Below are 23,665 nucleotides of genomic sequence, written 5' to 3' on the forward strand. Positions count from 1 at the left end.
CTAAGTCCACGCTATAGGCCCTAAGCAGCTTCCCTCACCTCATATGACCACTCATGGAATTAAAGATATTTCTGTCCTGCAGCTGCCAGGACCCCTGCAATGGCAGCAACAAAAGTAATCTTCCTTGCATGGCTGTCCTTCTCATAGAACCCAGGCCCAGGTTTCATGGACATGGGGGATGTAGAGACAGGATCTCCAAACTCTGGGGGTACAGGACCCCACCCTACTTTACCTTGCCATAGCGCTGGCTGGGCTTCAGTACCTATCCATAGATGCAGCCTCAACCCTCCAGGACAGCCTGTCCATTCCTCACAGGGTGGCCATGGCTGTGGCTTCCCTACCTCCCGCTCGCCACTGTGGGTGCTGAACAGCTGTCCTGTATTCTCTTTGCACAAATAACCATGTTAGCCTTTGTCATTCCTTGTCAGTATGCACCTCAGGGCCTTGGCTTTTAGTCATTGTAACTCTCTGCTTCTTTAGCTAGAGCTAGAAGCCCAGACTCTGAGGGGAAGGTTGGTATCCATGGGAAGGTGAAGTCAGAATGAATGTTCTTTTGGACTAGGCTTCAACCTATTTTTGTCTTTAGACCCACATTTGAAGCTTAGCTTCTCTTTCGAATCAGGTCCATGGTCCTCCCAGCAGGAAGAAAGTAGATCTGGTAGGCCTTTAATTCATTACTATGATTGAACTTAAATCATTCTCTCTTTTCCTGGAGTATGTGCATTTCTTGACTGAGGTATAATTTAGCGAAAGTAAAATGCACAAATCTCAATTGCACAGCTTGAAGAATTTTTACCTACTGTGGAAGGCTGAATAATGGGCCCCCAAAGATATCAGGTCCTAATCCTGGGAAGCAATGAATTTTACCTTATATGGCAAAAAGGAACTTTGCAGATGTGATTAAATTTAGGATCTTGAGAGGGGGAGACTATTTTGGATCATCTGGGTGGGCCCTAAATGTAATCACTAGTCTCTTTATGAGAAGGAAACAGGGAGATTTGACTGCCTCGACAGAAGGCAATATGAGGATTGCAGCCAGATGTGATGCTACCCGCTTGGAAGATGGAGGAAGGGAAGATGAAGGAATGCAGCTCTAGAAACTGGAAAAGGCAAGGACACGGATTCTCTCCAGTAGTCCCTCATGGTTGCAAGGTGGCTGTTGCAGTTCAGGCATAGCCCTGCTGATACTTTGGTTTTGGCCCAGTGAACCTGATTTTGGACTTCTGATCTCCAGAACTGTAAAAGAATAAATGATATTTTAAGCTATCAAATCTGTGGTAACTTTTTTGCAGCAGTAATAGGAAATTACTACACCTATGTAACTACTACCCAGATCAAGATATAGAACATTTCTAGCTCCCCAGAAAATTCCTTTGTGTCCCTTTGCAGTTAGTAGTCTCCCAAAGAGAACCATCACTCTGGTTTCATTTTGATCGGGAGTATTTTCATTTTAGGGCTTCCCAGGTGGTGCTAGTGGTAAAGTGCCAATGCAGGAGATGTAAGAGACGTGGGTTCGATCCCTGGGTCGGGAAGATCCCCTGGAGGAGGGCATGGCAACCCACTCCAGTATCCTTGCCTGGAGAACCCAATGGACAGAGGAGCCTGGCAGGCTGTAATCTCTAGGGTCACACAGAGTTGGACAGGACTCAAGTGACTTAGCACACGCATTTGCATTTTACGAGGAGGCAAGAGTAAGAAGGCAAAGGAATGCATCTCTAATGGTGAAGTATCTGGCCCCTGTGATAGATTAATGGGAGAGCTATTTTCAGGTCTTTACCCACCCTCATTCTGCACACCCCAGTGATATTTCCAAACCTGCCCTTCCAGTTAGGAAGTGATGATCAGATCTCTGAGTGAGAAATGGTTGGCTTGTTCCATAAGGCATCGTAGCAGACATGATTGTTTATCAACTCAATAGGCATCTCTCACTTCCTTCTTTTTGTTTTTATAATTCATTTATTTTATTTTTGGTTGAGCTGAGTCTTTGTTGCTGCCCTCGGGTTTTCTCTAGTTGCATGGAGAGCTGGGGCTACTCTTCTTGCAGTGCACAAGATTCTCATCATGGTGGCTTCTCTTGTTGGGGAGCAAGGGCTCTAGGCACATGGGCTTCAGTAGTTAAAGCATGCGGACTCAGTAGTTGTGGTACATGGGCTTTAGTTGCCCACAGCATGTGGAATCTTCTCCAACCAGAGACTAAACCCGTGTCCTCTGCCCTGGCAGGTAGATTCTTTTTACATATCTATATCTATCTATCTTTATTTATTTTCTTATTTGGCTGCATTGGGGCTGAGTTGCGGCATGTGGGATCTAATTCCCTACCCAGGGATCAAACCTGGGTCCCCTGCATCAAGAGCCTGGAGTCTTATCCACGGGACCACAGGGAAGTCCTTGCCCTTTCTTCTTGTGGACAGAATCCTGATTTTTCAGGTACCCCACCTTCCTCCACATGGCTCACTTCTCCTCTTGGCCAGTCACGGTCATTTCATCCTCCTTGCCAGTTGTTGGTTTAGTTATAGGCATAATGAAACTCAGGCCACTGAGATATGAGGGGAAGCATGGTAGGGCAATTCTGGGAAAGGTTTCCTGAGTAATAAACACACAGGAAGAGAGCCTTCCTCTCCTATCATCAGTGGTATTTCCACGTTTGGATGCAATGCCAGAAATAAAACAGCCACCTTGTGACCATGAGGGTTGCTGAACAACAGGCTGAGGGGTGCAGATCAGAAAGATGGAAAGAGTCTTTCTTCATATAAAGAATTTTTTAATGACAATGTTAAACTGTTGAATTAGTCAACTCAAAAGCTCCCTGTTCCTGGACTTAGATTATATGTTTCCTTATTTTAAACTCAGCTGAGTTGGAATATTCTGTCATTGCAGCTGACAGCATACCAGCAGACTTAAGTGGCATGTGGACAATGGCACTGTCTCAGTGTGGGAGGGTGGAGAGGAGGCAGACTAATCAAATAGTAGAAACAGAGACTTCCCCTGCTCTCCTAGGTCCTGGACACAGAGGTTCTGGCCTCTAGTCTAAAGTTGTTAACAGCCTCGCTGGAGATAAAGAGCAGACATTTAGAAACACTAAAAGGGAACCCTTCAGAAAAGACCCCTGGTACAACACTAACCTGGATACAATTATATGGAACCAGCTAGTCTCCCATGATTTTACTAATAAATTTGGATTGTTTGGGATTTCAGATTACTGCTCCTTTCCATCAAGCCTGTGGGGACTGTCTTGTTCCACTCCACACTGCACCTTACTCTCAGCAGGTGACCTCACTTTTTCACCTCACAAAGAAAACCTAGGCAATTGGGGTGAACTTCTCAATCTCCAAACCTTCCAAATTCACATATACTTTAATCCCTAATGATGAAGAGGCTGATAACTGCCAGACACTGAGAGTTGACACATTGCTTCATTTTCTCCTCACAACAAGGTCGCTACTAGTATCCTCATTCTATACATGAGGAAGTAGAAATTTAGGAATACTTATCCACAGTCCTATAGCTAGTAGGTGATGAAGCCATAGGTAAACTCTAAGTCTGTGTGACTCCAAAGCCTGCATTTCCCCCACTATTTCACTTTTCTCTCCTGTTCTTCCTTCCTTCCTCCCCACTCCCCCCACCCTCAACTCAGAGGAAGAGATTAGAAACCATGCCTTTCTCCCTTATGCTTCTTTAGGCCCCAGGGAAACAGTTAACATTGCAGAGAAACTGTCATCAAGACATTTATGAATGTTAGATATGAGGGGCGAAGAGGGGGAAGACTGGAAGAGTAGGGGCACCAAAGGATCTCAGCAACAACAGTATCCATGTTGCTCCTTTCTGTCATGGGAAAGCAGATAATGAACTTTTCCTGGCATACTAAATTCTAGATATCAGTGAGATACCCAAGTGGATACATGTTACAGCAAACAATAGATACAGGGCTTAGGTTGTAGATGTGAGAATCATTCAATTCAACTAACTGTAACAGAGACTATTCATTCATGCAACAAATATTTATTTAACACCAGGTGGCGCTAGTGGTAAAGAACCCACCTGCCTAATGGAGGAAATGTAAGGAATGCAAGTTCAATCCCTGGGTGGGGAAGATCCCCTGCAGAAGGGCATGACATCCCACTCCAGTATTCTTGCTTGGAGAACCCCGTGGACAGAGGATCCTGGCAGGCTACGGTCCATGGGGTCTCAAAGAGTCAGACTCGACTGAAACGACATAGCTCACAGGCTCTTGTGTAAGGTTTATCTACTTTCTTAACACTGAAATGAAAGGCATTTTTTGGACAACAAGGTGTATAATTTGGAAAAAATAATCCTGGAACATATATCATCATAACTTTACCTGGAAGGCTTTGAGAAAGACAGAAGTAAAACCAAATGCTTGTTCTCAGGGAACTCTGGGTATGATTTGGGTGTGGGAAGATCTGGAGGAGATAGATAAAAACACAAATGAGTATAATTCCAGGCAGTCTGTGCTATGTGCCATAATCTCCGTAGAAATCAAATGTGATAAAAATATGAGAGAGAAATTTGGTTGGAGACAGATCTATATGCTGGAATCTTGGTTCAGTTCAGTTCAATTCAGTTCAGTCACTGAGTTGTGTCTGACTCTTTGCGACCCCATGGACTGCAGCATGCCAGGCTTCCCTGTCCATCACCAACTCCTGGAGTTTACTCAAACCCATGTCCATTGAGTCAGTAATGCCATCCAACCATCTCATCCTCTCGTCCCCTTCTCCTCCCACTTTCAGTCTTTCCCAGCATCAGGGTCTTTTCCAAAGAGTCAGTTATTCACATCAGGTAGCCAAAGTATTGGAATTTCAGCTTCAGCATCAGTCCTTTCAATGAATATTCAGGACTGATTTCCTTTAGGATGGACTGGTTGGATCTCCTTGCAGTCCAATGGACTCTCAAGAGTCTTCTCCAACACCACAGTTCATTGGTCATTATAATTATTCATAACTTGTAAGTTAAATCATGACAGTGGATGGAGAGAGAGAGATGGAGAGAAGGAGAGAGAAATAAACAATGGAAGAATGGAAGGAGAGGAGAGGAGAGAAGAGATTCTGGGAATAAGTCTTGGGGAAGGGTCACATTTGGAGGAAGGAGGACAGAAAGGAGCCAAGGAAGGAGCCAGAAGGAATATCCAGAGGAATAGGAGAATCAGAGTAATGTAAAGTCACAGAAATGAAAGTTAGGAAGAGTTTCACAGGAGAGAGCCAGTCTGGTCTGCAGCCTTTCATAAAGTAAGCATTCCTTTTGGCCTAGGTGACATCAGCGGAAGCTAACTTCCGGTTGGGGAATGTTGGGAGAGGCGTTTTCCTGAAGTAGCCACTGGGTGGTAGTGGAGGCAGCGGCGGCAGCTGCAACTATGTCTAGGGACTGGCAGAAACACGGCAGAGCTAAATCAGCTTGAAGCAGTAGGAGAAAGAAGCTGGCTCCTGCTGGGGCTTCTCTAGTTTTGTGGACACTGGAGTGTCCTCTTGAGTATATGCCAAGCCTCAAATCACATCTGTCCTCCTCTGAAGAAACCAGCTTCATCCTTGGGAGCAAAGTAAATAATACGAAGTACTTCATAGATTAGCAGCATTTTAAGGTTTACAAGGGGCTTCCCAGGTGGCACAGTAGTAAAGAATCTGCCTGCCAATGCAAAAGACATAAGAGACGCAGGTTGGATCCCTGGATTTGGAAGATCCCCTGGAGGAGGGCATGGCAACTCACTCCAGTATTTGTGCCTGGAAAATTCCATGGACAGAGGAGCCTGGCAGGCTTCAGTCCATGGGGTCTCAAAGAGTCGGACATGTCTAAACACAGCAGCACACATAGTTTGCAAAGTGTTTTTACATCTATTAACCAATTCAGAAAACCCTGAAAGGTTGGTATTAGTGACCCCACTTCACTGATGAGAAAACTCAGTTATGAAGAGGGATCCAGGGTGACACAATTAATATGTGGAAGAACAAGGATTTGAATTCAGGTGTGTCTGGCTCCAAACACTTGGGCCTTTTATGCAATATCACAGCATTCAGCTATCCAGGACTCAGGCTATGATCTCTTCTTCCTTGCCTACCTTTTATCCACACCCTCTCCCAATCTCCACCGCTGGGCAAGGATCTTCAGGTTTTTCCTCCCAAAGAGATTCCTTGGCCTTCCAGGAAATCTAGATTCTAGCTTCTAGAGCCTCCCCTACAGCCCTGCCTCCTCCTCCCAGGATCCAGCTGAGTAATATTCTTAGAACCTGAAGATCAGGTTCAGAGTCTCTATTGCTTCGCAGCTCCCTTCAGAGTGGTTCTGCTGCAGTCATCTCTCCCTTCCCAAGAGCACTACCCACCTCACCCTCAGAGTCCTCCAGGCCCAGAGCTTGCTTCCTGAGCCTAAGACCTTCATAATCACTCAGCCTTAGTTAGTCCCAGGAACCTCAGGCCCAGAGCTCCTGACAATTCTGCATTCCCTAGTACTAGACTCTTAAGCATCTAGGTTTGGCATCTGTACTTTCTTGGCTGTATTCAGACAAGGGTCTTCTGGGGTGATAGAGAGAGATGAGAGGTGGCATGTAGGAAGAGGTGAAGACTATAAGGGAAGCATGTTGGTTAGCATCCTTGGGGAAGAGTGAACCATGTCCTCACCACCTCCTCTTACGTGTGTAATTGTTGTTCAGTCGCTCACTCGTGTCTGACTTTTTGCAACCCCATGGACTTCAGCATGCCAGGCTTCCCTGTCCATCACCATCTCCCAGAGTTTGCTCAAAGTCATGTCCATTGAGGCAGTGATGCTAGCCAACCAACTCATCCTCTGTTGTCCCCTTCTCCTCCTGCCTTTAATCTTTCCCAGTATCAGAGTCTTTTCCAGCTCAATAGGCCTCTTGAAATTGACAGGTGGAAAAACCTCATTTTTCCCCAGATCTACTTTTCTCATAGCCTTCCTCATCTTTGTCAAGGGTATAAGTCCAGTTGCTCAGGCCAGAAATCTTGGAGTTATTCTTGACTCCTCTCTTTCTCTTATATCCCTTATCAGTAACTATTGTTACCTTTATTTTCAAAATCTGGCCAGAACCTACCACTTCTTACAACCTTCACCACTGTGGTCCAAGCCACCATCATCTTTATTGGCAATAGCCTCTGATCTGGTCTTCCTCCTGTGTACACCGTCCTGTAGTCTGTTCTCAACATAGAGCTGGACCAGGGAGCCTTCTAAAATGTGAATCAGATCCTGACACTTGTCTCTTCTAAACCCTCAATGGCTTCTCAGTCACTGAAAGAAGAAGCCAAGGTGTCCTCACAATGGCTTCCAAGGACCTTCATGATCTGGTTCATGCTGAACTCTCTGACCTCATCTCTGTGTTTCCTTTTCCTCACAATCATCTGGTCTTTGTTTAAAAGTCACCCTAATATTTAAAACAGAAACACTCTCTATTTCCTTTTTCTCCTATACTTTTTTCCATAGCAATAATCATGATCTATATATTTTACTTGTTAATTTTATTATCTTTTCCTTCCCACCAGTATGTAAGCTTCATTAGAGTAGGAGTTTTTGTTTTGTTTAGTATTGGTGAACTACCAGTGCCTAGAGCTGGACCAAGCACATAGTAGGCTCTCAGAAAGTATTTGCTTATCCTTTCCTAGATTATGGCCAGTGGCTTAAGTCCATGGATGTTAGAGCCTGGTTCAAAAGCCGGCCTGCCTGGGTTCAAATCTTGACTAATTAAATACTTCAATTCTCTGTGCCTTAGTTTTCTCATCAGTAAAGTAGGGATAATCATGATACCTACTTCAGAGAGCCTGTGAAGCCCTTAATAAGTATAAAGCATTTAGAACAGTGCCTTGTGCGTAGTTAGTGCTATATATACATTTCTTATAATTAGATGCACATGGAGTTAAGATTTATATCAGTAGTTTCGATTTTCTAAAATCTTTCAATGTGTTATCCATGTTAACATTCATTTCCCATTTTTCTGCTCATACAGATTTCTATGATCATCCTTCAGGTTTGGTTATCTCCAGTGACCTGGCTCTTCATCTGTCAACTTGGACGTTTCCTTGTGTACTCTCTCCTACTGTCATTTAGAAGCTGTTAAATAGTAATCTCCCTAGGCCCCAGTTTCCCAATCTTGATGGGCCTTGCTATCGCTAATGATTTCCCAGGACGGGAGGAGGTACAAGCCCCGCCTTGTTGGTTATGCCCTCTGGCTGCCAAGGGGAAGGGTGACAGAGTCAGCTGAGCTCAGCCTCAAGGGGACCAGGTAGGAGACATGCCAAGTTTCTTTGGTAAGGGTGGCAATGGGGTTCTGGGCTGGCCCAGGCTGGGGGAAGGCATCAGAGATCACTGTAGTACAGAGACACTGGGACCAGGGGAGAGAAGTCACTGTGTGGAGAGATGCCCTCTTCACAGGGATGTCACTCTTCTGATGAGCCGGGAGAAAATTTGGGTCTGGGTATCTTCCCACACTGGTCATGGTAGGCCCCAGCTCCCTTCAGCCAGCTAAGCTCTGAAGAACATAGCTGCAGAAGAACAACCCAAATCCACTGACTGTCCTCCTGAGCCCCAGTGCTGCCTGCTACCCTGGGCTGGACCAAGGGATCTCTGGAAGAAGCCAGGCTGGCCTAGGTTACCTCCAGATGCATCCTCTCAACCCCAACTTGTGCCTCAACCATTGCCTCCCCGTTCTCTGCTTTCTTTCCCAAGGTTAGGGCTAGGGGGCCAGGGAAATCCAGCTACCCTCACTTCTGCCCTTTTTGCCTCTAGGGGGACCATGGCCAGTACAGAGTCCTTGCTGTTCACAACCTTAGGCGCCCACTCAGATCCTGACAACAGTGAGATGGAACTGGACTGCCAGTTTAACGAGGAGTTCAAGTTCATCCTGCTCCCCGTGACCTATGCTGTTGTCTTCCTGCTGGGCCTAGGCCTCAATGTCCCGACCATCTGGCTCTTCCTCTTTCGCCTCCGACCGTGGGATGCAACAGCCACCTACATGTTCCACTTAGCCCTGTCAGATACTTTGTATGTCCTATCACTGCCCACTCTTGTCTACTATTACGCAGCCCGCAACCACTGGCCCTTTGGCACTGGGCTCTGCAAGTTCATCCGCTTTCTCTTCTATTGGAACCTCTACTGCAGTGTTCTTTTCCTCACCTGCATTAGTGTGCACCGCTACCTGGGCATCTGCCACCCACTGCAGGCACTGCGCTGGGGCCGCCCACGCCTTGCTGGCCTTCTCTGCCTGGCAGTTTGGTTGGTCGTAGCTGGCTGTCTCGTGCCCAACCTGTTCTTCGTCACCACCAGCCCCAAGGGGGACACCATCCTGTGCCATGACACCACTCGGCCTGAGGAATTTGACCATTATGTGCACTTCAGTTCGGCAGTCATGGGGCTGCTCTTTGGCGTGCCCTGCCTGGTCACTCTTGTCTGCTATGGACTCATGGCCCAGCGCCTGTATCGGCCCTTGCCAGGGGCCACCCAGTCATCTTCCCGTCTGCGCTCTCTGCGTACCATCGCTGTGGTTCTGACTGTCTTTGCTGTCTGCTTTGTGCCTTTCCATATCACCCGCACAGTTTATTACATGGCAAGGCTGTTGGAAGCTGACTGCGGGGTGCTGAACATCGTCAACTTGGTCTACAAAGTGACTCGGCCTCTGGCCAGTGCCAATAGCTGCCTGGATCCTGTGCTGTATTTGCTCACTGGGGAAAAGTACCGCCGTCAGCTCCAGCAACTCTGCAGGGGTAGCAGGCCCTGGCCCCCCAGGGCTGCCTCCTCTCTGGTGCTGGTGTCCCTACCTGAAGACAGCAGCTGCAGGTGGACAGCCGCCCCCCAGGATGGTGGCTGCCCCACCCCTCGGGCAGCTAGTTTGTAACATTGGAACCTGGGAAGTGGGAGAAAGGGGGTGAGTGCAGGGCAGAGGCGAGGGAACCTAATAGTGACACCCGATCTGGCTGCTTTCTCCTCTTCTCTGGGCTCTGGAGAGAGACCCTCATCTTGAGGTTTAGGAGGAGCCAGAGAAATCACATGTGACCCTATCAGTCCTAAACCCTGCAGTTGCCCTCTCCTTTTTAGCCCAAAACACTAGAAGCCACTCTTCTTTCTCAACTCCTTTCTCTTTGTTTCTGTCCCCTTCCTGGGGCCACTGGTCCTGTTTCTTAGTCCTACATGACTTCTGGAGATCTTCCCCATCTCTCCTCCCACCCTCTCCCCCTGTTTCCTTGTACAGCATGCATTCCTTTAGCCAGACCAGAGCATTTAACTGGAGTGGGTGATCTCAGGATTGGGCTGACTTATTTGACGGTGATAGCCAGAATCAAGAAGTGGGGGCCTCAGCATATCACAAGTGCCTGGGATTTGACATATATAGCGCCCACACCCACTCCCTTGTTTCCCCTGGAAGACAAGATAGTCCTGCTTACCCAGGCGCTGAACTAGGGCACAGTCCAGACAGCCTACCTTCCAGGGTCCCCACATGCAGCTGGAGACATGGCTCTGTTGAATGGTATGTAGCCACGATGTAGAGAGGGAGCCCTCTCATGGGGTGGGAAGTCTTCTCATGGGGTGGGGACCTTATCAGCAGGACCCAGGCTGATAATGGCCTTTGGAACAGGAATGGGATTAGCCCTTCTTTATGATGTTTGCTGAGAACATATTTGACCGCTCTCCTGAACTTAATGAAAGGCAGAGTAGATGGCTCAGAATAGGAGGGAGGAGCTCTCGTGTCTATGGCATAAATTCCAGCACCAAAGGGTGGAGCCGGTTTGTGTAGAGATTGGGGTGGTGACAGGGACTGAGGCCCACAGCTGCTTCTTCACTGGTCACTCCCCTTTCTCTGGCTCCTGTCCTAGATAAATGATAAATCTGTCACCAGTTCTTTCAGATCAGGCTTTAGGACTTCGAGGACAGGGCAAGGCTAGGACAACTTCCTTCAGAGTTTGCCATCCAGTTGCTCCTCTCTAGCACCATCTTTGTGCTTACAGGCTGCTAGGAGTGGAGGTGGGATGTGAAACTTGGGGAGCTAACCCTCAAGCCATGGGAAGAATTTCTGGGCAGGCCTCTGTGAGAAGGGTAGGCTTACACTTCCAGGAATCTGCTGTAAATTGCCTTCCAGCCCTTTGGTCTTCTGAAACTCCAGCCTTCCTTTCTTTTTGCCCTGCCCTTGCTGACCTGACTCTGATCCCTTACTTGTCTCCTGGCTTCTATGGGGTCTCTGTGGAGAGTAAGATTAGGGCTGGTCTGCAGAGAAAAGACTCCAATGTCCCTGAGTCCCCTTTTGCATTCTTTTAAGGGCTCCCTCTTCCTCTCTAGGTATCAAGGCCCGCTTTCCTTTTCCTTTGTCCTTCTTCATCACTTTCAGTCTCTTCTGTAACAGATTTCATTTTGTCTTTAAAAAAATTCTATTCATCTTATTAATTTCACTGTCAAATTTCTGGAAAGAGTACCATGAATCCCATTTCCTCACCACAAAGTCATCCCCTAACTCTCTGGATCTGGTTTCCTTCCTATACTTTCTGTACCTAGAACACAAATTGGCTCATAAGGAAAAACCTTTAAGGTTCTTTTCTCTGCCTTCATCCCCTTTGACTTTTCTGCTTTGCTTAACCCTGTTGCATACCTACTTTAAAACTTTTTTATAAAAGCCACATTAAAAAATTCCACTGATCCCTGAATCAGGAAGATCCCCTGGAGGAGGAAATGGCAACCCACTTCAGTATTCTTGCCTGGAAAATCCCATGGACAGAGGAGCCTGGCTGGCTACAGTCCATGAGGTTGCAAAAGAGTCAGACAAGACTCAGCAACTAAACAGCAACAGCATGACAATATTAAATAAAAATTTGAAAAAAAATATTCACCTCTACTTCACAACCCTAGACAATTCTTTTCATTTTTCCATGTTCCATACTTCTCTGGTTTATATAATATGTATGTGTACATATATATATGTATGTATATATTTAAATGCAATCAGTGTACATATATTTTTAAATTCTTTTTAAAAAAAATTTTTATTGCAAATGCTCTCCTTGTGTTACAGTCTTTCATATTCATCATTTCAATGATGACATAAAATTCCATCCATCAGTAGATCATATTTTATTTGACTATTCTCCTATTATTGTTCATTTAGGGAACTCCCAATTTTTCTGTGCTTTGAATATTTTAACGCATATAGCTTTTTCCTTCTTTGTAATTCTCTTCCTAGGACAAGTTCCCAGGGGTGGAATTACCAGATCAAAGAGCATGAGTGGTTTCATAGAGCTTGATTTCCCAAAGGACGGCACAAATTTTCAACATCACAATGACACGTGAGTGTTCCAGTTCCCTTGCAGCCCTGGCATTGGACTTTATAAGAAATCTTTTTGGATGGCTTAAATATTTAACTGTCTTTTCTTTGATTACAAAGGAACATTTCATTTCTTTGACTACTCATGGTATTGAACACTTTCCCACATGTTCACTATTTGCATTTTCTCTTGGGTGAATTGTCTGTTCATATCCTTCTTGAATTAATATCTTAGTGGCATTCTTTTCTAGCTAAATGTATTCTTTATTTGACTTACGTGTTAACCCTTAGTCATATTTGATGTAACTATTTCTTCCATTTATTGTAATACTTTTAACTTTAGTTCCTTATTTTATCTCCTTGCTTTAAAATTTCTCTCTGGTAATTTGCAACCTTGTGAATATAATAAAAACTATTGAATTGTATACATAGAGATGGTGAATTCTATAGTAAATAAACTACATCTCAATAAAAGTGTTAAAAAAGAAAAAATATTCTCTCTTCCTACTTTTCTCACTCTTATTACTTCTTCTCTTTGCTTGCTGCTCTTTCCCTAAGTGAACAGAGTTCCAAAATCTGTCATAGTCAGAGCATTTGGGGATTATTTAATCCCCTCCCCTCATGTGAGCTTTGATTTTTCTCTTGGAGAGAGCATATATGCATGTGAATACAATTCAGTTGACTCATAGTCCTTGAGAGTACCTTGGAAATCTTCTAGGGCCTGGGCACTGCTTCACTTTACAAAGGAGGAAACGGGTCCTGAGATATGACTTGCTCATGACTTAGTAAGTTAGGGGCAGAGCAGAGACTAGGCCTGAGGGCCCCAAAATTCCAGAGCTCCTTCCATTACACCAGGCCAACTCAGTTCCAGGTCTGACCTTTCTCCCAAGCTCCATCTTTATGTCTTCAGTTGCCCACTGGACAATTTCACTTGGATCTTCCATTGTTACTTCCAACCCAAATTGTCAAAAACTAAACTCCCTAAACCAGTTTCCCAACTCGTCTTGCTCATTTGTGTTTATGGCATCTTCTTTTCTCAAGTCACCTAGGCTTGAGAATACACAGGCAACTTTGACTCTTTGCCCTCCCTGTTTCCTTTATGGTTCCAGTGCTACCATTCTATAAAAGAAGGCCAATTGTAATTGACCTGATGGGGGAAGAAATGTCTGAATCTCATGAAATAGGGAGGGCAAAGAGTCAGAGTTGCCTGAATGTTTTCAAGCTTAGGTGACTTTATGGTTCCAGTGCTACCATTCTGGGGCTTCCCAAGTGAGTGCAGTGGTAAAGAATCTACCTGCCAGTGCAGGAGACGCAAGAGATGCTTGTTCGATCCCTGGGTCGAGAAGATCCCCTGGAGTAGGAAATGGCATCCCATTCCAGTATTCTTGTTTGGAAAGTTCCATGGACAGAGGATCCTGGTGGGCTCCAGTCCACGGGGTCACAAAGAGTCTGAGCTTTGTGACATGATTGAGCACACACGCTGCCATTCTAATACTGGCTCTTGTCCCTTTCTCCCGGACTGTCACTGCCTCCCAGCTGGTCTTCCTTACCTCTAATCTCTCCTCGCGTGATATATACAGTGCATATTGCCAGATTAATTGGCCCCCAAACTGCTTTCATAATTTCACTCTCTCACTCAAAACTCTTTCATGGTTCCCCATTGTCTACAAGGCAAGTTGAAATTCTTTTGTCAGAAATTCAAGAGTGCTAGTGCATATGCCTCCTCATCATTAGCTTCACTTCTCCTCTCTTTGTTTTTACTCTTAAAAATTAAATCCCTCTTGCCAGGTGTGTGAGAAGGTGATCTGTGAAGTTAGTTACCATCTCTCCATTCTTGGGCCACTGAATAAAGATTGTGCTTTGTCAAAAAACAAAAACACACACAGAAGAAGAAATTCAAGAATGCCTTTTTCAGTCTTATTTTCCATTCTTTCCCAGTACAAATCTCTCTTCTCTAGCTATTTTGATCTCATTATTTTTTTTCCAAATATGACCTCCACTTTCTTACATCTCCACTTTTATTCTTCCTTTCCCACACTCTTGAATGCCCTCCCTTTGTTTCCCACTGTCTTTTTCCTACCCAGTGTCCAAGGCCCCAGGTGGCACTAGTAGTAAAGAACCTGCCTTTCAGGGCAGGAGACTTAAGAGACATGGGTTTGATCCCTGGGTCAGGAAGATCACTTGGAGAAGGAAATGGCAACCCGCTCCAGTATTCTTGCCTGGAGAATCCCATGGACAGAGGAGCCTGGCTGGCTATGGTTCATAGTGTTGCAAAGAGTTGGACACGACTGAAGTAACTTAGCATGTACACCCAAGACCAAGCTTAAGTCCCACTTCCTCTTTGAGGACCTCTCTGCTGACTCTTTTGTACAGTGACCTTCCTGGTCACTCATACAGTAATTATTGCCTATATCAGTCATTTGGCACTTATATTGTCTTTTGATATTGCTTATACTACTATCTTGAATTGTTATTTAACCCTTTATGTGTGTTTGTTTTGAGTTCCTACCTGTGATAGAAAGGAAAGAGCATAGAACTAAAGATCAAAGAACTAAGTTGGAGCCCTGGTTATGAAAGTGGGAATCAGGTGTGTCACTTGGGTGAGTCATTCAGACTCTCTGAGCCAGTTTCATCATCTGTAAAATGAGGATCGTAATCTCAGCTTTAGGTATTCCAGATTATGGCAAGACTCTGTGAATCTAGGGAGCTAAGAAAATATAATTGTTTGTTATTTTATCATCCCATGTGCTTAATAAATATTTGTAGTATGATTACATGTCAGTAATTTAGCTTAATATTTCTTCTTCTGAGAATATTTCCATGCTAAGAGGCCACAGACCAAGGAGTCTGAAGATCCAGGAGCACTTCAGGAGTAGTGGAGGTTAGAGGGCATTGGAAAGATACTTTGAAGGAAAGCAGGCCTGTCAGCAGTGGACTGCTGCAGGGGCAGGGGCTCTGGGTGCAGCAGACCTGTGCATGGCATAAGCCCTCTTGGAAGAGGTTGCCATTAACCTCACCATAGAGCTGCCAGAACTTACACAGGACTGGGGAAACAGACTTTTGGATGGCACAAACAGAACCTTGTGTGCACCAGGACCCAGGAGAAAGGAGCAGTGACCCCACAAGAGACTGACCCAGACTTGCTCGTGAGTGTCCAGGAGTCTCTGGCGGAGGCATTGGTTGGCGGTGGCCTGCTGCAGGGTTGGGGGCACTGAGTGTAGCAGTGCGTGCGTGGGACCTTTTGAAGGAGGTTGCCATTATCTTCATTACCTCCACCATAGTTTGGCCCCAAGTAAAGAACAGGGCCAAATAATATTTCTTTCTATAAAGAAAGCTGAGCACTGAAGAATTAATGCTTTTGAACTGTGGTGTTTGAGAAGACTATTGAGAGTCCCTTGAACTGCAAAGAGATCCAACCACTCCATCCTAAAGGAAGTCAGTCCTGAATATTCATTGGAAGGACTGGTGTTGAAGCTGAAACTCTAATACTTTGGCCACCTGACATGAAGAGCTGACTCATTTGAAAAGACCCTGATGCTGGGAAAGATTGAAGGTGGGAGGAGAAGGGGATGACAGAGGATGAGATCACTGACTCAATGGACATGAGTTTGAGTAAACTCTGAGAGTTGGTGATGGACAGGGAGGCCTGGCATGCTGCAGTCCATAGGGTCAAAGAGTTGGACATGACTGAGCAGCTGAACTGAACTGAGGCCTCTCCAGGATGTCTCACATCCTACTAACACTGGCTACTCACTGCTTGGCCTACCTGTAAGAGTACTGTGGATGTGGAGAGGAGAAGTTTGTGAATCTGAGTTTTTGCTTTCCCCACATTTTCTACTATAGCATTGCACAGTCCCTAACTGGTTATGCTAAATGCTTCACCTAGGGCCTCTTCTGTCTCATTCATGTGAAACTCATTGTCTTGGTGAATGAGGTGATGAGGAATAGTAGAGGAAACAATTTTAGTTAGATAACCAGATGTTAACTTTGAATCCTTCATTTACTTCTCATTAGATGCATGATCTTGGACATGTTACTTAATCTCTCTGAGCTTTTAGTTTCCTCACTGATAAACTGGAGATAGTAATATCTATTTGGCAAGGCTGTTATGAAGTGCCAATGGAGTAATGGATGAAAAAATATCATTTACAGTTCCTATGGGTGGAAACCCTTTCTCAAAATTCTCAACTTTAGTGTAGCTGGACAAAGAACCAGAATTCTAGATATGAATTTGATGCTACTTAGAAGTGATAGTTAAGTTCATGACAAGAATGAATCCCTGAGTGTGAGAAGCAGAAGGCTAAGAACTGATCACTGACAGATGACTACTATAGTGATGGATTGGTATGAAACAGATTGGGACTGTGGCATTGTATCAAGGGAGAAGGGAGTTTCTACCCAAAAAGGACTTATAAAAGTTATCCTTTGAATGAAAGGAAAAAAGAAAGATTAAGAAAGTAAGCAATGGTGTCAAATGCCTAAGAGAGTTCAGGGAGGATGAGATATTCAGAAAGGTAATAACAAACAAGTGATTCTCTATCAACCTGGATCTATGTATACAAAATATATTAGCCAATGAAATTAACTAAAGAGACCAACCTCAAATAGCTTTTGTAATCATGATCTGTTTACATGCATGTATACTGCCCCCTCCCTTTGAGTTCCTAGGTGCCTTTACCTCTTTCCAAAGATTTCAGAACAATTCATTCAATGGGTTACTTGCCATAACCTACAGAACTGATATTTCCAATGTGAACTGAGATATGACTTGTCACCAAAAGGAAGTGCAAAAATACTTGACTAAAACCAAAGAGTGAGTCTGTCTACATGGATACCTTGGTATATTTTTTATTTCCAGAGCTTATGTATTTGGTCACAAAGTGGGAAGAAGGTGAATTATTCCTTATTGAGTCAAAGTGTACATTATTGTTTTTGTTGTTCAGTTGCTCAGTTGTGTCTGACTCTGCAACCCCATGGACTGCAGCATGCCAGGCTTCCCTGTCCTTCACCACCTCCTGGAGCTTGCTCAAATTCATGTTCATTGAGTCAGTGATGCCATCCAACCATCTCATCCTCTGTCATCCCCTTCTCCTCCTGCCTTCTATCTTTCCCAGTATCAGGGTCTTTTAAAATGAGTCAGTTCTTCACATCAGGTGGCCAAAGTATTGGAGTTTCAGCTTCAGCATCAGTCCTTCCAATGAATATTCGGGACTAATTTCCTTGAGGATTGGCTGGTTTGATCTCTTTGCAGTCCAAGGGACTCTCAATAGTCTTCTCCAACACCACAGTTCAAAAGCATCAGTTCTTAGTGGTGCTCAGCTTTCTTTATAGTCCAACTCTCACATCCATACACGACTACTGGAAAAACCATAGCCTTGACTAGACAGACCTTTGTTGTCAAAGTAATGTCCCTGCTTTTTAATATGCTGTCTAGGTTGGTCATAACTTTTCTTACAAGGAGCAAGCGTCTTTTAATTTTATGGCTGCAGTCACCATCTGCAGTGATTTTGGAGCCCCCCCCCAAAATAAAGTCTGTCACTGTTTCCACTGTTTCCCCATTTATTTGCCATGAAGTGACGGAATCAGATGCCATGATCTTAGTTTTCTGAATGTTGAGCTTTAAGCCAACTTGTTCGCTCTCCTCTTTCACTTTCATCAAGAGGCTCTTTAGTTCTTCGCTTTCTGCCACAAGGGTGGTGTCATCTGCATATCTGAGGTTATTGATATTTCTCCCGGCAATCTTCATTCCAGCTTGTGCTTCATCCAGCCCAGCGTTTCTCATGGTGTACTCTGCGTATTAGTTAAATAAGCAGGGTGACAATAGACAGCCTTGACGTACTCCTTTCCCTATTTGGAACCAGTCTGTTGTTCCATGTCCGGTTCTAACTGTTGCTTCTTGACCTGCATACAGATTTCTCAGGAGGCATGTCAGGTGGTCTGGTATTCCCATACCTTGAAGAATTTTCCACAGTTTATTGTGATCCACACAGTCAAAGGCTTTGGCATAGTCAATGAAGCAGAAGTAAATGTTTTTCTAGAACTCTCTTGATTTTTCAATGATCCAATGGATGTTGGCGATTTGATCTCTGGTTCCTCTGCCTTTTCTAAATCCAGCTTGAATATCTGGAAGTTCATGGTTCACATACTGTTGAAGCCTTGCTTGGAGAATTTTGAGCATTACTTTGCTAGTGTGTGAGATGAGTGCAATTGTGCGGTAGTTTGAGCATTCTTTGGCATTGCTTTCTTTGGGATTGGAATGAAAACTTACCTTTTCCAGTCCTGTAGCCACCGCTGAGTTTTCCAAATTTGCTGGCATATTGAATGCAGCACTTTCACAGCATCATCTTTTAGGATTTGAAATAGCTCAACTGGAATTGCATCACCTCCACTAGCTTTGTTTGTAGTGATGCTTCTTAAGGCCCACTTGACTGAGCTCTCCAAGATGTCTGACTCTAGGTGAGTGATCATACCATCATGGTTATCTGGGTCATGGGAACTCTCCAAGAGAAAGAAAATGAAATCCTACTTGGGGCTGACTGGTTATCACGGTTAATTTTGTACCACAGCTTGAGGCCCTGGTCATGCTCTTGGATCTACTGATGGGAGGGAGAAACCAGAGGTACTTAGAAAACTCAAGAGAAAAGTCAACTAATGACCTCTCAGGTGAATTTGTGCTGCTGGCACCTGCTCAACAAGTGTACTTTTTACTAATATTTAGCTTATTGCTCACTGCAAGCCCCATTCCCTTTACTATACCAATAACCTTTCACTTCCAATGTGAATTAAACATTTTTTCTTACCCACTCTGACTCTTGCTGGATTCCTTTCCAAAAGGCAGCCATTGTACTGGTTCTTTGAGGATTTAGGTTAGTTTGATTCTACAAGTCTTTGTTTTTATTCATTTATCTACTGCAGTTTCCCAAAGTACATGTTCTCGGATAGTAATAGGTGTTACAAAGTTTTTAAAAATTAATTAATTTTTCATTGTGCTGGGTCTTCATTGCTGCACATGGACGTTCTCTAATTGTAGTGCACAAGCTTCTCATTGTGATGGCTTCTCTTGTTGTGGAACACAAGCTGTAGGCCTCGCGGGCTTCGGTAGTTGTGGCATGTGGGCTTAGTAGTTGCAGCTCATGGGCTTCGTTGCCCTGTGGCAAGTGGAATCTTCCTGGACCAGGGATTGAACCCATGTCCCCTGCACTGGCAGGTGGACTCTTAACCACTGGACCACCAGGGAAGTCCTGTAACTAAGTTTTTAAGGGATTGAGTTTAAAAATGTTAAGCAGCTTTCTTTACTACAGGATTTATCAGAGTCTTTAACATTATAATGCCCACTGTGGATTTATAAGAAGAAGGGGTTCTAGATGCAATATCTACCAGACTTATGACCAAGGAAATTTTTCTTTCTTTCTTTTCCTGTGGTACATCTCAAGAACTATGCAAAGACACATTTTAGGGGACATTGCTCTCATAAGGGAACTCTAATATCTTGATCCCACTTGATCAGAGAAAAGGAGTTAGCTTGTGTCTCCTACTCTCTTAGCTGTCTTGCTTTCCACCATGGGCAAATACAGACCAAAAAAAGGAAACTAGTTTTCTTTTTCAGAAAATCTCATTACTTTCCAATGAAAAAGAAAACACTTCTTCTCCTAATAAAATGTTAAATATTTTCCCACAAATCTTTCCCTTTTCAGATACAGTGTATCAGTTAGGACTGCATTTGGCTGCATGTAACAGAAACTCTATAGTGGTAGCTCGATAAAATAGGTGTTTTTTTTTAACCAAAAAAATCCAAGGTAGGCAGTCCAAGGGTGGGTGCATCTGCTCAAGGTGATCAACATAGCTTCCTGCTTCACCCTCTTTGAGGTGTGTGTTTTTCATCCTTATGGTTGTAAAAATGGTCGCTCAACTTCCAACCATCTTATCCGTGTTCTACGCAGGACGAAAGAGCATAAGGCAAAAGTCTAAAGGGTCTGGTAAACTAAACTGTTTTTCTTTATTAGAAAAGAAATAGCCCTTCTAGAACCCCACCCAGTTGACTTCTGCTTAAATTTCATTGGCCAGGGGTAGGTCATGTGACCACTTTGAGCTATGTGTATAGGAAGTTGGATTTATTGCTGCCCCAAACAAGGTTGAAGTTCTCCGTGTGAGAAAGACTGGGGACGATGGGTATTGGGTAGCATATGAGCAGGGTCTGTTACATACTGCTTAGTTTATTTCTGATTTAAAAACTGACTTTCCCACACTGACCTTTTATAACACATTAAACTCCTTTCTGAAAGAACTCAGAGTTACAAAAGCAAGATTAACAGTATATAATGTTTTGTCATATTTATTATTGACTTAAGCAACTTTTTGGAAAACCAAGAACCTAATGAATCTGAAACTCAACAATTTAAATTCCTCCAGTTGTCTTGTACTCATTGTATACATTCTGTTGTAACCTGACATCATCACTTCTCTTTCATGTGCAAAGCTTTATACAGTCTGTGTGTGAGAATACTTGCTACATAACAAGTCAACATTAATAATTATAAACTTCATTTGAATATTCATCCAGTAGACTAAGTTTCTTAAGGACAGAGTAAGTGTCTGACTTATTTGCTCCCACTGCCTAGCAGATAATGGATGATCAATAAATACTGCTGAATCATGTGAATGAATGAGTGAATGTCTGAGATATCCAGGAAGACCTATCAGGGTTTTCAAGGAAGATCCAGCCTCAGAGTAGGCAAGGACTAACCTGCCACGTGAAAAGATAGCAGAAAAATAGAACAGTCAGCAATTGATTCAGAAGCAACTTGTTCTGAATTCTTAGATAAAGTGAAAGCTTTTCCTCTAATAAGAGAAATAAGACAAGGATCCTCACTCTCACCAGTTTTATTATATAGTATTGGAAGTCTTTGTCAAAGCATTTAGACTAGAAAAAGAAATAAAAGGTATGCAAGTTGGAAAATAAGTAAAACTATCACTTTTGCAGATGATGATGCTATGTATAAAAAATGCTAAAGACTTCATTAAAAAACTGTTAGAATTAATAAATGAATTCAGTAAAGTTGCAGGATAGACAATCAGTACACAGAAATCTGTTGCATTTCTACATACTAATAATAAACTATCAGAAAGAAAATTTAAGGGAGAAAATCCCATTTGTAATTGCATCAAGAAGAATAAAATACTTAGGAATAATTTTAACCAGATCTGCATATCAAAAAATACAAGACATTAAAGAAGACACAAATAAATGTAAAGTTATTCCATGCTCATGGATTGAAAAAATTAAATTTTTAAAATTTCCTTTCTATCCAAAGCAGTGTACAGATTAATGCAATCGTTAACAAAATTCCAATGGCATTTTTTCCCACAGAAATAGAATGAACAATCCCAAAATTTGTATGGAAACATTAAAAACTTGAATAACCAAAGCAACCTTGAGAAAGAAGAACAAAACTGGAGTCATCATTCTCCCTGATTTCAAACTATATACAGAGTTATAATAAGACAGTATCATATTAGCATAAAAACAGATGCACAAATCAATGGAACAGCATAGAGAGCCCAGAAATAAACCTGCATATATATGATCAATTAATTTATGACAAAGGAGTCAAGAATATACAACAGGGAAAGGAGAGTTTCTTCAATAAATGGTGTTGGGATAATTGAACAGCCACATGCAAAAGAATGAAACTGTACCACTATCTTACACCCTACACAAAAACTAACTCAAAATGGATTAAAGATTTGAGCATAAGACCTAAACTGTGAAACTCCTAAAAGAAAATAAATGTGGTAACCTCTGTGTCATAGGTCTTGGTGATGATTTTTTGACTTTGACATCAAAAGCAAAGACAACAAAAGCAAAAATAAACATGTAGGATCACATCAAACTAAAAAAGTTCTGCATAGCAAAGAAAGCCATCAACAAAACAAAAAGGCAACCTACTGAATGGGAGAAAATATTTGCAAATCATATATCTGATAGGGGGCTAATATCTAAAATATATAAAGAACTCCTATGACTCAATAGCAAAAAGCCAAACAAACCAATTAAAAAATGGGCAGAAGATCTGAATATTTTCCCAGAGAAGACATTGAATGGTCAACAGGTACATGAAAATATGCTCTGTATCACTAATCATCAGAAATGCAAATAAAAACCACAGTGATATACCACCTCACACCCGTTAGAATGGGTGTTATCAAAATGACTAGAAATGACAAGTGTTGGTGAGGTTGTAGAGAAAAGAGAGCCCTTGGTGGGAATATAAATTGGTGCAGCCACTATGGAAAGTAGTATGGAGAGTTCTCAAAAAAATTAAAATGAAACTGCCATATTACCCAGCAATTCCACTTCTGGGTATTTATCTGAAGAAACAAAAAACACTAACTCAAAAAAGATGTATGCCACCTTCATGTTCATAGTAGCATTATTTGAATAGCCAAAATTTGGGAACAACTTAAGTGTTCATCGATGGATGATTGGATAAAGAAATTGTGAAATACACACAAACAATGGAATATTACTAAGCCATAAAAAAGAACGAAATCTTGCTATTTGTGACAACATGGAAAGACCTTGAGGGCATTCTGCTTAGTAAAATAAGTGAGACAGGGAAAGACAAATACTAATGATATTTCTTGTATGTGGAATCTATAAATGCATACATACACCCAAACTCATAGATACAGAGAACAGATTGGCTGTGGCCAGAGGTGGGATCGGGGTAGATGGGAGAAATGGGTGAATTGTTTTTGTTTTGTATTTTAGTTTAAATAAACAATTTTAAAAACAGCATTTTTGAATTCAAATATATGAGTGTTATGCATGTGCATGAAAAGAAAGTGTAATAACTTGTTTTGCTCATTAATACAGCTTAAGGCTGTATACTGAGAATTTTAAGAGTGTATAAAAACACAGATATCTCTTCCTTCACAAGGAAACCAACAAAAGACAGATTTAAAAATATAGCAAAGGCTGAAAAGTTAAAAGACCATTTAGAGGGACTTTCCTGGTCCAGTGGTTAAAACTTCACCTTCCAATGCAGGGGTTGTGGGTTAAATCCCTAGTCAAGGATCTAAGATCCCATATGCCTTGAGGCCAAAAAACATAAAACAGAAGCACTATTGTAACAAACTCAATAAAGAGTTTTTTAAAAAGACCATTTAGAAACTCTTACAACTCAACAGCAGTAAAAAACAAATATCTGATATTAAAATTGGCAGAGGATTTGAATAGATATTTTTCCAGAAAAGACATGCAAGTGGCCAACAGGTACATAAGAATATGCTCTACGTCACTAATCATCAGGGAAATGCAAATCCAAACCAAAATGAGATATCATCTCACACCTGTCAGGATGATTATTATCAAAAAGACACGAGATAACAAGTGTTGGTGAGAATGTG

The 23,665-nt window shown here is 42.9% G+C and overlaps 2 protein-coding genes across 3 annotated transcripts in view; both read left to right on the forward strand.

The window, feature by feature from the left end:
• PDZD11 (PDZ domain containing 11) overlaps positions 1-23,665 on the forward strand; it is a 79,521-nt gene that overhangs the window by 21,681 nt on the left and 34,175 nt on the right. The gene's annotated exons all lie outside the window — the stretch shown is intronic.
• On the forward strand, positions 7,961-12,748 carry P2RY4 (pyrimidinergic receptor P2Y4). The gene is made up of 3 exons (XM_081566337.1): positions 7,961-8,236; positions 8,740-9,874; positions 12,176-12,748. Exons 1-2 carry the CDS (start codon positions 8,127-8,129, stop codon positions 9,842-9,844), a joined length of 1,215 nt encoding a protein of 404 aa, XP_081422463.1. The 5' UTR covers positions 7,961-8,126; the 3' UTR covers positions 9,845-9,874; positions 12,176-12,748.

The sequence above is a fragment of the Giraffa tippelskirchi genome, chromosome X (genome assembly GCF_054371585.1).
Source record: "Giraffa tippelskirchi isolate mGirTip1 chromosome X, T2T-mGirTip1v1.2.pri, whole genome shotgun sequence".
NCBI lineage: Eukaryota > Metazoa > Chordata > Mammalia > Artiodactyla > Giraffidae > Giraffa > Giraffa tippelskirchi.

Excerpts from the sequence above, each read along its gene's own strand:
- P2RY4 (XM_081566337.1), top strand. The coding sequence starts at position 8,127 with ATGATTTCCCAGGACGGGAGGAGGTACAAGCCCCGCCTTGTTGGTTAT. Across the intron at positions 8,237-8,739 it reads CTCAGCCTCAAGGGGACCAG|GGGGACCATGGCCAGTACAG; the intron begins GTAGGAGACATG and ends TTTTGCCTCTAG.